Source organism: Myotis myotis, unplaced genomic scaffold, assembly GCF_014108235.1.
Source record: "Myotis myotis isolate mMyoMyo1 unplaced genomic scaffold, mMyoMyo1.p scaffold_m19_p_3, whole genome shotgun sequence".
In the NCBI taxonomy this organism is placed as follows: domain Eukaryota; kingdom Metazoa; phylum Chordata; class Mammalia; order Chiroptera; family Vespertilionidae; genus Myotis; species Myotis myotis.
The window spans coordinates 111443865-111458776 of record NW_023416335.1 but is presented as its reverse complement, the minus strand read 5'-3'; the positions used below and the strand labels follow the sequence as shown (position 1 = coordinate 111458776).

Sequence of the window (14912 nt, the reverse complement as noted above, 5' to 3'; positions counted from 1 at the left end):
TATTCAAGGTGTCCCCTGGCCTTTGTGTACAGCGGCCAATTAGTCAGATCAGGTAGTGTTATTCTCTATCATTTATTAAATTGTATGTTCTTCAAACTCAGGAACTCTGCCTAATACTTTTATGCCCTCCTGTCACAGCTGGACTTATAATTGTGATACATGAAAGAACTCAATAAATGTGTGTCACATTGAATGGAATGGAACTGTAGTAACTGTCTGCCTTCGGTGGATGTCCTGTTTGTGCCTCCACAGCCCCTGTTGCGTTCAGAAGCGAGTGCTTCCAGAAGGGAAGTGAGGTTCCTAGAGAGACACAATTCACTGTGACAGACAGTAGAGCCTTGGGTTCCAGAGTCCAACTGCCTGCCCCTCCCTTCTTTGCTCTTGCCTCTTCCCTTGGGGCTGTTTCCATTGCCCAAATCTGTGTTGTATCATTCTGAATTGGGAAATGTCAAGTTCACAAAATAGCACTAGAATTCTCTTCCCTCCTCCCTCTTTTTTGGTATAACAAGAACAAAAAGTTAAAGTTACTCTCTTGTGATTAGTTCACTCATTTGGAAAGTTACCCAAAACAGTTGTTGGGAGTCATGTTTGAGCCATTGGTGAATCAAGGAAATCAACCTTTTAATATTAGAGTCAAATGTTCAGGCTTTATCCTTCCACGTCAGCCTTTTACCTAAATATTTCAGTTTGTCTTGAACTTTTCTTATTGTGTTTCTATTCCTAACCTCCTTTCTTCTGCTGATGTCAACCTGTTAGGTATTTGTGTTTGTTTAAGTGTCTGAAAATCTAACTCCCACAGCCCAGAATTGCTTTTAGAAGTTGCCTGGACTCAGAAGACACAATTCTGCTGTTATCCACCTTTGCTCCTGCTCTTAGCCCGGGGAGCCTGCCTCTGTAGGACACAGGCACCCAGGGCAAGGCAGAAGTGGCCCCAGTAAGTCAGGAGGATGAGCCTCCAGCTCCACAGCCCAGCAAACATTTACTGAGATCTTACTGTATGCCAGGCACTGAGCTAGGCACGGGCACTACAAAGATGAATAAGAAATAAGAGCCATTCCAGCAAGGGAGACTGAGTCATAAGCAGAGACGTATCAAACAGTGCAGGAAATGTGGTGGTAGGTAGTTGTGCAGGGTGAGGTAGAAGCACAAAGGGCCACCTAACTCAGCTGGAAAAAGCTTTAAATGGTTTCTTAATGGAGCCTGGGGAATTAGGAGCAGGAGATGGGGGCTGAAGTGTAGGAAGCAAGGAAGTGAACTTAGGGGTGAGGAGAGGGTAAGAAAGGACTCAGGAGGAAGTGGCAAAATGAACTCAGGTGCTAACTGAGAAATGGCTGGAGTGAGGCATGTCAGGGCACTGCCGCATGTACTTGAGTGCTGCTGAACAGGCAGCACAGAGAAGGCCTTTGAAACAGACGAGTGTAAAGAAGTGAACCAGCACCAGGTCACAGAGGAAATGCTGGGTCTTGCTAAGGAATAGAGATCAAGCTATCACTGCCTTTCCACTTGTAGGCTGTAGGGAGCCATTAATACAATTTAAGTAGAAGAATGACCTCACCATTTTCCGTTTAGATGGAGTCATTGGGCACCAGCGCTTAGGATATGTTTAAGGGCAGAAGGTAGAGAGGAAGCTATTGCAGAATCCAGGCAAGAGTTAACGGAAACCTGCATTAGAACAAGTATGACAGGAATAGAGGAAGCGATGAGTTCAAAAAGGTAAAATTGGAAGCACCTGATAAGTAGTGTGTGTAGTGGTGTTCAGAGGAGGGAATTTAGAATAATTCCCAAGTTAGGAACTTAAGAGGTCAAGAATATGCAGGAGGGGTAGTGATTTTGAGAACATGATGATTTCAGTTCTGGATGTGTTGAGTTTGGGGTGATCATATGCAAATGGAAATACCAATCAGATGGCTGGACATAGGGGCCCAAATATGAAATGGTAGCATCGATTTGAGAATTAGATGTATCTGAAGAATGCACAGTCAGTATTTGAGAATGAGAACACAGATTGATTAAAATCCCTCTAGATGAACACATACTTAGTGATTATATATATCTTATATCATAAAAAAGCAACATGCAAATTGACCATACCTTTGCTAAACCCACAAGCCACGCCCACCAACCAGTCAGGAGCAAGTATGCAAATAAACCCAACCAAGATGGCGGCAGCCATGGAACTGGAGCAAACAGGAGGCTTGGGTTGCCCCTGGCGATGGAGGAAGCCAAGCTTCCCTGGCCGGCTGTGGGCTCCACTCAAGGCTACAAAGTTTCAATTATAGAAGATAAATAAATCCCTGATACCAGCTTCCAGCTGCTGTGGCCTCTGCTCAAGGAGTTTCTGGGAGCCTGGGTTTCCTGGGGCCGTGGCCAGTCGGAAAACAGCCATCAGCCCCTCACCCAGGCTGGCTATGCCTCCCCAAGCGGGGACCCCCACCCTGAAGGGGCTGTGGCCAGCCTGAAAACCACCACAGGCCCCTTGCCCAGGCTGCCCTACGCCCCAAGGGAGCCCCCACCCTGATCCCGGACACCCTTCAGGGCAAACCAGTTGGCCCCACCTGTGCACCAAGCCTCTATCTATACTAATAAAAGGGTAATATGCTAATTAGACTGGGAGACCTTCCAGGAGACCTTCTGGACATTCTTCTGGACAAAGCCATGGTGGCGGGGCTGAGGTATAGGCGGTTAGAGGCCAAGAGGGGAGGGCAGTTGTGGGTGATCAGGCTGGTGGGGGGCAGGGCCATTGGGGGTAAGCAGACCAGCAGGGGGGCCAGTTGGGGGCAAGCAGGCCATCAGTGGGGGTCAGTTGGAGGTGATAAGGACAGCGGGGGGGGGGCAGTTTGGAGTGAGCAGGCCAGCAGGGGGTTAGTTGGGGGCGAGCAGGCCAGTGGGGAGGTAAGGTGGGGGTGAGCTGGCCAGCAGGGGGGCAGTTGGGGGTGATCAGGCTGGCGGGGGGTGCATTTGGGGACAAGCAGGTTGGCAGCAGGGGGCAGTTGTGGGCGAGCAGCCCGGCAGGCAGAGTAGTTAGGGGCAATCAGGCAGGCAGGTGAGCAGTTAGAAGCCAGCAGTCCCGGATTGCGAGAGGGATGTCCAACTGCCCGTTAAGGCCCGATCCCTGTAAACCAGCAGTAGGACATCCTTCAAGGGGTCCCAGATTGGAGAGGGTACAGGCCGGGCTGAGGAACACCCCCTCCCCCGTGCATGAATTTCTTGCACCAGGCCACTAATGTGTGTGTGTGTGTGTGTATATATATATATATATATATATATATATATATATTGCCCCCCCCACTAAGGATTAATAAAATAAGATATATTCTATAAAGCATTGCATTAGAATAGATGTTTGCAAGGAATGCAGACAAAACAACATAAACCAAAAACCACTTTCTCCAAAAAAAGAGCAGGCATGTAGAAAATTATAGCTTTAAATCTGTGTTAAGGAAGGGTGTCTGACAGCTACAGGATATGAGAAGAAGTTTCAAATTACTAACTTGTTTGGTTTGGAGGAAAGAATGTTCACAAGTAGTTGCCAGAGACCCCCTTATACCGTCAGTATAAAATGAAGTCACTGTTAGTATATCCTCACCCTACTCACCCTGGCCATATATGTTTACCCAGCCTTTCATTTCCCCCTAGTAAGTATGCAACTGCACAAAATACTGCTTATTTCTAGATTGAGGCATTCACTAAAGTAATTTTGATGTCTCAAAGTGGAAGTAAAATGGTAGATGTTTTCTAAGGAAAGAAGCTTCATATATGGTATGATATGTATTACCTTCCAGAATGACAACTCAAACAATACATGGAACTCTTGTATTAAGTGATGTAAAGAATTATATTTCTTGTAATGTTAGTAAGTATCATATATTTTTAAGTCTGAATTACATTGAGATTTCCATGATAGGTTTTCCAAAACTCTAAAATTTTCCAAAATTCTCACTTGTTTCATTACTGTAAACTTCTTAAGAATTCTCTCTCAGTGTGGAAAGGGGATTTAGAAAAACTGCAGTGAAATACCAGCCTTTCAGATCAATAGTAAGTAAAAATAAAGGCCTGACAATAAATAAATACATACAAAAGTTTGAGCTGATGTGGTGGTTCATCTTTTGAGAATTTCAGAGGAATTATTATAGAAAAGTGGAAAACCACAAAATGGGTTTTATTAAATTACTCATCAAACTTGTACACCTCTATGAAGACCAAAATGAAAACACAAGAAAGCATAGATGGAAAAACACTGACCTCTGTGATAGGATAGCATTTCATAGAGGTGGTGTGAGAGCTGATCCTTTGTGGAGAAACTTGTTCAACAACAAGAAAAATACAGGTTTGTGTAGAACAGAGGGGTTACTGACAGAGTGAGAACATTGTGTCCTAGTTATTTTCCGTCTATTTTGAGGACAATCTGTAAAAAAATAGAAATTATATTTTAATTTGCCCCCCTCCAAGTGTTGGGGTGTGCTGAATAAGTAAAAATGTATTTCTTTAGTTGTCTGTATAAGTTATAATTATGAAGACAATTCATTTGGCTTGTCTTTGACTCCTGAGCCAGACATGAATTATTTGAAGTTACTTTTCTCTGGCCCACCTTCTTTAGCACATGGGAAGGTAGCAGATTTTTGTACTGACCACATAGCACTGAGGCCTAGTCTACTTGTAGGGGAGGGGGACCTGGAGCACAATGAGTGGGACTTTAAGGCACATCACAAACTTGTTCTGGTTTCTCCCACCATGGCCTGCCACAGTGCCCAAAGAGGCCATTAACAAATGGCTTTGGGTTAAGATAGCAGTTCCCAAACTTGTTTTGTAAAACATCAAGGCTGAAGGATACGAATAGTTGTTACATAGAAAGAAAGGGGAAAGAAATTTCATATTCAACTAAGTTTGAAAAATGCTGGTTAAACAGAGTTAAGCAGGATTGGTTCTTTGCAGGGCCCTCTAAGCATGTAGCACCATTCCCTTGATGGATTCATGGGCTGAGAGCCAGCTCTGAAGTTGAATCTGGGTGGGTGATGAGTAGCAGGACAAAGCCTGAAATCTGAAACCAAATGTGCCAAAATGTTGGCAGTGGTTGTCTTGATTAGTGAGGTTATATAATTTTTTTTAAAGTTTCATTTAATTTATATTTTTGTACTTTTCAAATATTCTGCAACAAATTTGTATTTCCTTTGTAATCAAAAGAGTTTTCTAAAAAAGAATCAAACATGGAATTATTTTGTGATTTAGCTACTGTAAAAATATTTGTCTTTCTTTAAATATTTGTCTTCCTTTAAATCGTAATTACTAATAGTATTAATATAACCAGCAAGAAATATGGATTTTGTGCAACAAACCAAAAATAGATCTGCTTCAAAGGTTGTTTTATATCTTATCTCTTAACTATTTATCAAAGATTAGTAATATAAATGTATAGTTACATTTTGTCGGGGGGTGAAAAGATGTTGCTTTGACTTACAATGTTGTTTCTGATACTTGGACCTTCCCTAGATTCTACAGGGGTGGGCAAACTTTTTGACTCGAAGGTCACAGTGGGTTCTTAAACTGGACCAGAGGGCCGGAACAAAAGCATGGATGGAGTGTTTGTATGAACTAATATAAATTCAAAGTATACATCATTACATAAAAGGGTACGGTCTTTTTTTTTTTAGTTTTATTCATTTCAAAAGGGCCGGATCCGGCCCGTGGGCCATAGTTTGCCCACGGCTGTTCTAGAATATGATCTATACTAATAAAAGGGTAATATGCTAATTAGACCAGACATCCTTCTGGACGTCCTTCCAGACAAAGCGATGGTGGCGGGGGCCAAGGCAGAGGCAGTTAGGGGCGACCAGGCCAGCAGGGATGAGCAGTTAGGGGTGACCAGGCAGGCAGGCAGAGTGGTTAGGGGCGATCAGGCAGGCAGGCAGGTGAGCAGTTAAAAGCCAGTGGTCCCATATTGCGAGAGGGATGTCCAACTGCTGGTGTAGGGGTCCCAGAATGGAGAGGGTGCTGGCCGGGTTGAGGGACTCCCCCCGGCACCCCAATGTGCACGAATTTTGTGTACTGGGCCTCTAGTATAAAATAAACCACCTTTTAATCTAGAAAATGCTAAAAATAAATACAAGAATAGATAGATGATGATAGATAGATAGATAGATGATAGATAGATAGATAGATGATAGACCTTTCTGAGATGATGGGGGAACCAAGGGGAACTGAAGTGGAGAACTAAGACCCACCTTACTGATGAGGATGGTCTCAAATTTTGATAAAGTTTTCTGAAAGCTGGCTGGGACTCAATAGCGAGTAAACAAACATTGCACTTCTAAAGTCTTGAGTAAAACATACGTGTCTGGAATTCATTTCTGGACAGAGGAAAGAAAATGGTGGCTTCTGTCAACATCTAAGAATGGAGGTATTGGATGGACACTTTCTGATAGTCCTCATTTGATTCAGTAGCATTTTCCTGGTCACAGAAAATGGTCCAGAAATGAGAATGAGGCAAAGGAGAAGCTTTGTGTAAAGTGGAGATAATGGTAATGAGGGTAAACAAAATACTACATGAAAATGCTTAGCACGGGACATTACAGGGGAAGTGCACAGCAAATTACTATTATCAGCAATGGGTTAAGAGACAATGTTGTTTGCTATATTTATATTGATTTTTAGTTTTATTGGGTAGCAATAAGAGAATATCTCATATAGTAAGAAAACTTGAAATAAATTTGTATTTGGAGACTTGTTTTGTGGTACATGTTAATATTTTTGCTGTTCTAAATGAATTTGAGAATTCTCCATTAGATATTTAAATCTGTACTCTTACATATTTTTTGTTTGCTTAATATCAGTTTCTGAGAAACTTTTCTATTGTGTACATGACAAGCAGTAGAATATAAAAAAAAAATGCTAACCATTCAAAGCTAAGTTGGCATTTAAATGACCATGAGTTACAAAGTTTTTCCAATGACTACACCTGCATTTGCACAGAATATAACTAGCTCAATGTGTAAAAAAACAGGACATTTCAAATTCTTTTCAGTCATTGTGTGGTTTCACCTCAACAATCAGTTCAAGTTTAGATCCAGCTTTAAAGCCACTGAAAGTTTTCTGCTGCCATTTCCATCTAGAAGATTCAAATAGGATAGTCTTCAGAATATCAGCAGTGGCAGAAACTGTGGGAAGAACTTTCAGACTAGCTAATTTTATCCAGCCCTTTGGTGTCTATCAAGGCTGTCCCTAAACCAGCTAAGATAATCTATGTTGTTGCTGATCTTGAAGTTCTTTGGCCTAAGCTTTCACAATTTTTCTTGGGACTTGTGAGGAAACTTCCTAACAAATGCCTAGTTATTTATTTTAGGTTTTTATTCATTGACCCATTTGTTCATTCGTAATAGTTGTTAACCACATTCTCTGGTGAGTCACTTTAACGATGAATGTATACCTGGTATGTCAATGTAGACATCCTTTCAGGCATTGTTGGAGTTTATGGTGCAGAAATTAAAAACTAAAGACATAAATCAGGATAAGAAAATACTTGTCTTCAGTGAAAAAGACTCACAAAACTCTTATGTATATGTATATTTTTTACTCTTGATTCAGATGAATTGTTTAACTTTTGTTTATTAATTTTATCAGTTGAAGTTCAGAATATTTCTGAATCTGGTCAAATGTATGGGGGAAGGTATAACATTGTCTTTTTAAAAAAAGTTTTGAGTTTTAATGAGCATATAATAAACTGCTTATTTTTAAAGAGTTCAATTTGATTAGTATGGATATATGTGTATACCTATGAATCCATTGCCCCAAACATTTCATCATGCCCCTTGGTAATCCCTCACTCCCACCTCTCTATCTCTATCACCAGGCAACAATTGATCTGCTCTCTGTCACTGTAGCTTAGTTTACATTTTCTAGAACTTTACATAAATGGAATCATACAGTATACAAACATTTTAGTCTGGCTTTTTTCTTTACCAAATATATGCCTTCCAAATATTTTCTCCCAGTCTGTGACTTATCTTCTCATTTTCTTCACAGTGTCTCTCAAAGAGCAGGGGATTTAAATACATTTTTTAGAAGGATTTAATTTTGATAAAGTTCAATTTATTAATTTGTGTTTTTATCAATCAGAGGTTTTCTCCTATATTTTGTTTTAGAAAATGTATGATTTTAGAGTTTATGTTTAAGCTTGTGGTGCATTTTTAGTTTATTTTTGCCTGTGATGTGAGGTATAGATCAAAGTTTGTTTGACTGTTTTTGCATATCTAATTGTTCCATCACTTTGTTAAAAAGACTATCCTTTCTCTACTGAATTGCTTTTGCAATTTTTTCAAAAATCAGTTGTCCATTTATATGTGGGCTCATTTCTGGATTCTCTGTTCTATTCCATTGTTTATTTGTTTTTCTCTCTGTCTCTAAGCCAGAACCACACTTTCATGATTATTGTGCCTTTATGTCAAGATTTTGAAATTGGTAGTATTAATTTTCCAACTTGTCTTGTCTAATCTTGATCCTTTGCATTCCCCTGTGGATTTTAGTATCAGATTTTCAATTTTACAAAAAAGTTTGCTAGGATTTTTATTGATTGTATTGAATCAGTAGGTTAATTTGGAAATAATTGATATCTCAATAATATTGAGTCTTCTGACCCATGAACATGATATCTTTCTTTTTCTACTTTTGTAGGTTTTTCTGTAACTTCTTCGTAATGTAGTTTTACTGTATATATGTCACATCCTTTGTCAAATTTATTTGCAAATATTTAATAATCATATGATGTTGTTTTTTTAAGTTTTATTTTCCAGTTTTCATTGCTAATATAGAAATACAATTGATTTTTATGCATTTATCTTGTATCCTGAAACCTTGCTGGCTGAACTCACTTAGTTCTTGTAACTCTTGTAGATTCCGTTAGATTTTCTACATATGTTATCTGCAAACATAGTTTCACATCTTCCTCTACAATTTGGATGCCTTTTATTTTTTTCTTGCCCGATTTCACTGGCTAGGACATCCAGTATAAGGTTAAATAGAACTGGAAAGAATAGACATTTTTGCCTTGTTCTCAATCTTGGAAAGCATTCAGTCTTTCATCATTAAGTATGATGTTATCTGTAAGTTTTTTATAGATATTCTTCATTAGGTCGAGGAAGTCTCCTTCAGTTCTTATTTTGTTGAGCGCTGTTAAGAATACCACTCTAATCAAATAGTTTTTATAAAAGTGGCATTCATTTACCAGAATAATACTTCCTGGCATTTATATGAATACATGTAATTTCTCAATTTGTTATCTATTATCTACTTTGTATATAACACAATCTTTCACCTTAGGATATCAACCATTACTTAGGTAATTCACACAATTCACTGAAAGCAGCAAAAATGATTTCCTTTATTTGTTAGATTAGAACATCAAGACACCAGGACATTAAATAGCTCATTCCCAAGGAACAATGATTTATTTGCTTGTCCAAATACAAAATTTATACACTTAGATTTTTAAAAATATATTTTATTGATTTTTTACAGAGAGGATGGGAGAGGGATTGCTGGGGTCCAACCCCAGCAGGTCCAAGGGGTCCCCAAAGGTGTGGACGGAGTCGGCGAAGAAGGAATGACACGGAGACAGCGTTCAGTTGATCAGCAGCCTAGCCAGGATCTCTAGCCAGGATCTCCAGCCAAGTTCTGGTCTGGATCTCCAGCGAAGTTCTGGTCTGGATCTCCAGCAAAGTTCTGGTTAGGATCGCCAGCCAGGTTCTGTCCAGGTTCTCCAGCCAGGTTCAGTCACCAGGTTCTAGTCAGGTTCTCTTGCCATGTTCTATAGTCAGGTTCAGTCCAGGATCTTTTGCCATGTTCTCTCGCTAGGTTCTGTCTCTAGGTTCTGTTGCCAGTTTCTGTCCAGGATCTTTTGCCATGTTCTCTCCAGCGAAGTTCTTCTGTCTCTAGGTTCTGTGTAGGTTCTGTCTTCTTGGTTCTGTCTTCTAAGTTTTGTCTTGTTACATCTGTATTTATACCAGTTGATTCCAATCCTGTCAATCTCTATTCCAAAGGTTAGGGCGTTTCTTATCTCCATTCCAGGGAGTAAAGATTATGTAGCTTAAGCATGATTGTTCGTAGTTAAAGTGATTAATTACCCACCTGGCACTTAGTTAAGGGGTTTTATTCCCTCCCTAACTTCAGGGGAAAATCCCTACCTGGGAAACAACCTTTCTCAGAGACCTTGGTTAAAACACATAGTGCCAAGAAGGTGAGCAAACATATTAAGAACAGTATGCCTCCAGAACCGGTTTGGCTCAGTGGATAGAGCGTCGGCCTGCGGACTCAAGGGTCCCGGGTTCGATTCCGGTCAAGGGCGTGTACCTTGGTTGCGGGCACATCCCCAGTGGGGGGCGTGCAGGAGGCAGCTGATCGATGTTTCTCTCTCATCGATGTTTCTGGCTCTCTACCCCTCTCCCTTCCTCTCTGTAAAAAATCAATAAAATATATTTAAAAAAAAAAAAAAAAAAAAGAACAGTATGCCATATATGCCAGGTCCCTTGAAACAGCAAGCATGGACCGGCTCCCGGCAAGGGATAGAGAGTTAGAAACATCAATGAGAGAGAAACATCGATCAGCTGCCTCCTGCACACCCCCTACTGGGGATGTGCCAGCAACCAAGGTACATGCCCTTGACCGGAATCGAACCTGGGAACCTTGAGTCCGCAGGCCGATGCTCTATCCACTGAGCCAAACCAGTCAGGGCAACACTTAGATTTTTTTTTTAAAATATATTTTATTGATTTTTTACAGAGAGGAAGGGAGAGAGATAGAGAGTTAGAAACATCGATGAGAGAGAATCATCGACCAGCTGCCTCCCGCACATCTCCCACTGGGGATATGCCCGCAACCCAGGTACATGCCCCTGACCGGAATCGAACCTGGGACCTCTCAGTCCGCAGGCCGACGCTCTATCCACTGAGCCAAACTGGTTTCGGCCACTTAGATTTTTATAGGTTAAGAAAACTTTTTTGAATAAAAAAGATTAAAAGAAGCTTCTGAATACTATTTTTTCTGCTCTCATCCCAAACAGAGCCCCAAACATGTGGGAAAAAGCAAAGGCTGGATCTAAGAGCCAAAACCAACAAAATGAAATCTCCTGGAAGCCACATAAAAGATCTCTGGTGCATTTCTGAAAGTCAGTTGTCCAGGTCCAGGATTGGGGAGACTGTAGCAATGCCTATGTTGAAGTTTGGGGCTTTGGTTGGTCACAAAAGCAGAATTATTCAGTCATGCTATTTAAAAACTATCCAGAATCACAAGGAGATCATGGCTGCAAAGTAAGGAAATGTGTTCCTATGGATATTTGAACATTCTAAGAAAAAGAAGACAATGTCTTACCATCAGAAGGAATAAAATGTTCTTGAGATGGTAACATCATTTAATATAAAATAAACAACTTCTTGAAAGATAAGGAATACTTCAAAAGATATTAATATATTGGATTTTTAGGAGAATGGAGACTTTTAAAGCATAATACTTTTTTAAAAATATAGTAATAGAAAATGTCCCATTATATATTTAAAATTAATTAATTATTTTATAGGTTTTGAGAGAACTCTTAGCCCAGAGCCCAGTATCATCATTCATTTGACTGTTTGAAAAAATGACATTCTGCTTTTGGCTATTACTATAAAGAGAGTGGGGTAGACTTAATGTTACTGTCTATGAATATTCTCTTTCAGACCAACCAAGCTAAATTTTCTGTGGTTGATTATCATTCATGTTGTCTGCCAATTTAAATATTTTGAAAGAAAAGTTTCCATTTTTTCATGTTCACAGATTTAATACTTCTTTTAAATAAATATTAGTCTTTGTTTACATTGCCTTAAAATTATAATAATAGCAAATTAAGCTTGTTCCCACTTTTCTCATTAAGAAAATGTATTTTAAATAAGCTAAATTCATGTCTGATTATATTCCATATGAGGGAGAATGGTTTGGCAGAAAAGGGGTTAATTTGAGTGTGCCATGAACCCTCCAGCCCTCTTTTACATCATTTAATTTTTAGAGGATAGGGGGATTAAGGGTACCTCTTCAGAAGGATAGAGGGTTTTTTCTAATTATAATTTAAATCTCAGAAAAATATAATAACTTAATTAAGTGTATTTTAATATGAAAAGCCTCAACATAGATACTTTATTATTAAAGCAAAAGTCTGAATTATCTTTTTGCTTTTTCTGACTTTTTGCTGTGAACCTTACAGGCCTGTTGACGGCTCAGTCACATGGGACAGGCCAAGGTAGGGCATGGACCACACCTCAAGCCCACCACTGATGGAACAGGAATTTGCTTCAGCCCAAGGAAAACAGAGAAAGTCTTTTCCATTTCTTTTAGGTGTTATATATGTTTAATAATCAGCATGGTGTTGTAGTTTAAAGCATGGACTTGACCATGGGTTTTGGATTCAGGTAAACCTACCTTCACATCTTCTCCCCCAACTTCTAGACGTTTGATGCAGTGCCTCAGTGTGATCTCTAGGACAGGGTGATTTGGAAGAGGCAGCAAGAAAACGTATGTCAAAGGCTGAGCACAGAACCTGGCCAGTTTGAGCATGCAGTAAAGGATGGCTGTTGTTATAATGCATTCCAGATGCATAAGTAGTTCATCTGTGCTTCCAGCCAGTCTCTTGAAGACAACAACAAAATTACTGTGCACACTGTGCAGTTGTACCAGTGGCACACTGTGTGCTAATAACACTTTTCCTCTGAGACTCCTATTTCATCTCACACACACTGTTACGTCTGGCCCATGGTGACACTGAATTAGGAAAGAAACAGCCCTAAAGAGTTCCACCTTCTTGCTATTGCTGTATTTCTCCCAGTATTTTGTGTCCTAAGACTCTGTCCTGCTGTCTATTTGAAACTTAAACACCATTCTTGACAATTGGGTTATGATTTTTTCCTATTATTAAATAATTACCTCAAACTTTAAAAATACTTTTATTTCTTTATTAGAATAAACGTGTATTTTTATTAAGCTAAGGGAGAGTTGAGCAGTCTCACGGGCTTTTAAAAACAGTTTTGTACAAGCCACAAATTGTTTTAAAATTGAGGGTCCTTTCAGCTTGACAAAATAGTTCAAGTCCTGTGAGAGAAACAGTGTAGGTGTTTCTCAGAATTAATAACATTAACAATAATCTATGTAAATACAATTACTGCATTGTAATTGGATTATAATGGCAACCCTAATCTGGACATACTTGTCAAAAAATGCTTTTAAGAAAATCTGTTGTACTTTGAAGACCTGTTGCTGAAGAATAAGGAGAATAGAGAATGAAATTTCTCTTAGTGTGGAGAGATACTCTTAATTAGGTAGAGAGATCTAACTTCTACATTTTAACAAACAGTGAAACCTACTTGGCGCCCAGGAAACCAAAGTAAACAGTGATTCTGAACCAACCCCTAAATCCTTTGTAATGTTCTGTTTGTACTGATCCCAAGCACTGGGAAGAGAAAAAGCAGGATCTATCTTCTTTATCCTGAGAGAGAGGGAGGGATCGAGGGAGGGAGGGATTGAGGGAGGGAGGGATCGAGGGAGGGAGGGAGGGAGGGAGGGAGAGAGAGAGAGAGAGAGAGAGAGAGAGAGAGAGAGAGAGAGAGAGAGAGAGAGAGAGAGAATGCCAGGGAAGAGGGGCACAGAGGACACAGCCCTGGGGCACAGCTGCAGGGGATAAATTAGTTAGGATTTCTGCAGTTTCAGAAAAGAGTGTGGAACATTTCCACATAAATAGAGCAAGGGGGAAAGAGAACAAAGGGCAAAATGCAAATCCGAAAGAGAAAGTAAGAAAACATGTGACAGGTCAAGGCAGGAGTCTGGTAAATGCTAGTTTTCCTCAGACCAACAAAGCACTGACCATTTGAGTGGAAAGCCAGGCAGAAGCCTGGCAAGGATAACAACATCTACTTTGTATTTGTCGAATGAAGGCCATCATCACTGTCAGGGTCACGACTTGTTTGTCAGACCTCTAACTTCTCAGCCAGACAGCTGAACTTCAGACCAGCCATCTGCCAGGTAGAGCACAGAATGGAAGGGGCGGCGTGGGCTGCACTGGGTTCCCACCACTGCTGCTTGACACACGCCCAGGTTCCTTCCTGATCATCACCAACTATCTCATCCTTTCCAGCCAACTTCCAGTTGGTTTCCTGCCAAATAAGGAATTTAACGTGTGTTCTGAGTATGTAGTTTAGGACAAAAGTTATGAGGGCATGTAAAAAATGTTTCTTGAAAAGTTTAAAGTCTCTAAGAGTTTGGAAACAAGAATAATGAGAACTACAATCTGCATAGGTATTCTAGTTTAAGTAGTGAGTTGTGTTTGCTTTATGGCATTGCTCCAGTAAAACAGAAATTTCACCCAGCAACCATTTGCCCCGCTTTTACTGCTGTCTACAAGAGCTTGGGAGTGGCCACAGCTGTTCCCATTCCCCTAATGATTTTTTTGCATCTCTCCTCCCCGTGCTATTAAGTGTTGAAAGGAGGGGCCACTGAGTAATTCTACACCTGTTCAAGTCTGTGCCTATCAACTTGTTGAGCTTCCCAAACAAGTGTGGGGCAAAGCAAGAGGGCATCTGAACCTGATTGGAGGTGGCAGTGTCTGCCGCTGACTCTGGCTTTGCAGATTTTTTTAAAGAGTCCCTAATGTATCTCCTGCAATGGCAGTTGATGACAGCAATTTGTATTCCAGAACGAAGAACAAGCTACAGTCAGCTCAAAATGATTACAAGTCATCAAGACGGAGTAGTCTGCCACCTGAACTACTCCTAGGACATGATATTAGAGGAAGACTTCAAAGAAACATTAAAAACTTGGAACCTATTCACCTGAGGCGCCCGAAAAAGAGACCATCCATATTTCCAGGTAGGAATTGTTTAAATTTTGTCTGTTGGTTAAAAAAACAA

The 14912-nt window shown here is 40.2% G+C and overlaps 1 protein-coding gene across 19 annotated transcripts in view; it reads left to right on the top strand.

Annotated features, from left to right (window-relative positions):
- FRY (FRY microtubule binding protein) overlaps positions 1-14912 on the top strand; it is a 611006-nt gene that overhangs the window by 117537 nt on the left and 478557 nt on the right. For 4 of the 19 annotated variants that reach the window (XM_036299695.1, XM_036299689.1, XM_036299690.1 and 1 more), the window contains exon 1: positions 14231-14871. In XM_036299695.1, the coding sequence (XP_036155588.1) occupies positions 14667-14871 (205 nt within the window). In that variant the 5' untranslated portion in view covers positions 14231-14666. Of the gene's footprint in view, positions 1-14223; positions 14872-14912 lie in introns of those variants that run through there. The other 15 variants (XM_036299698.1, XM_036299697.1, XM_036299696.1 and 12 more) reach the window with 8 other exon arrangements.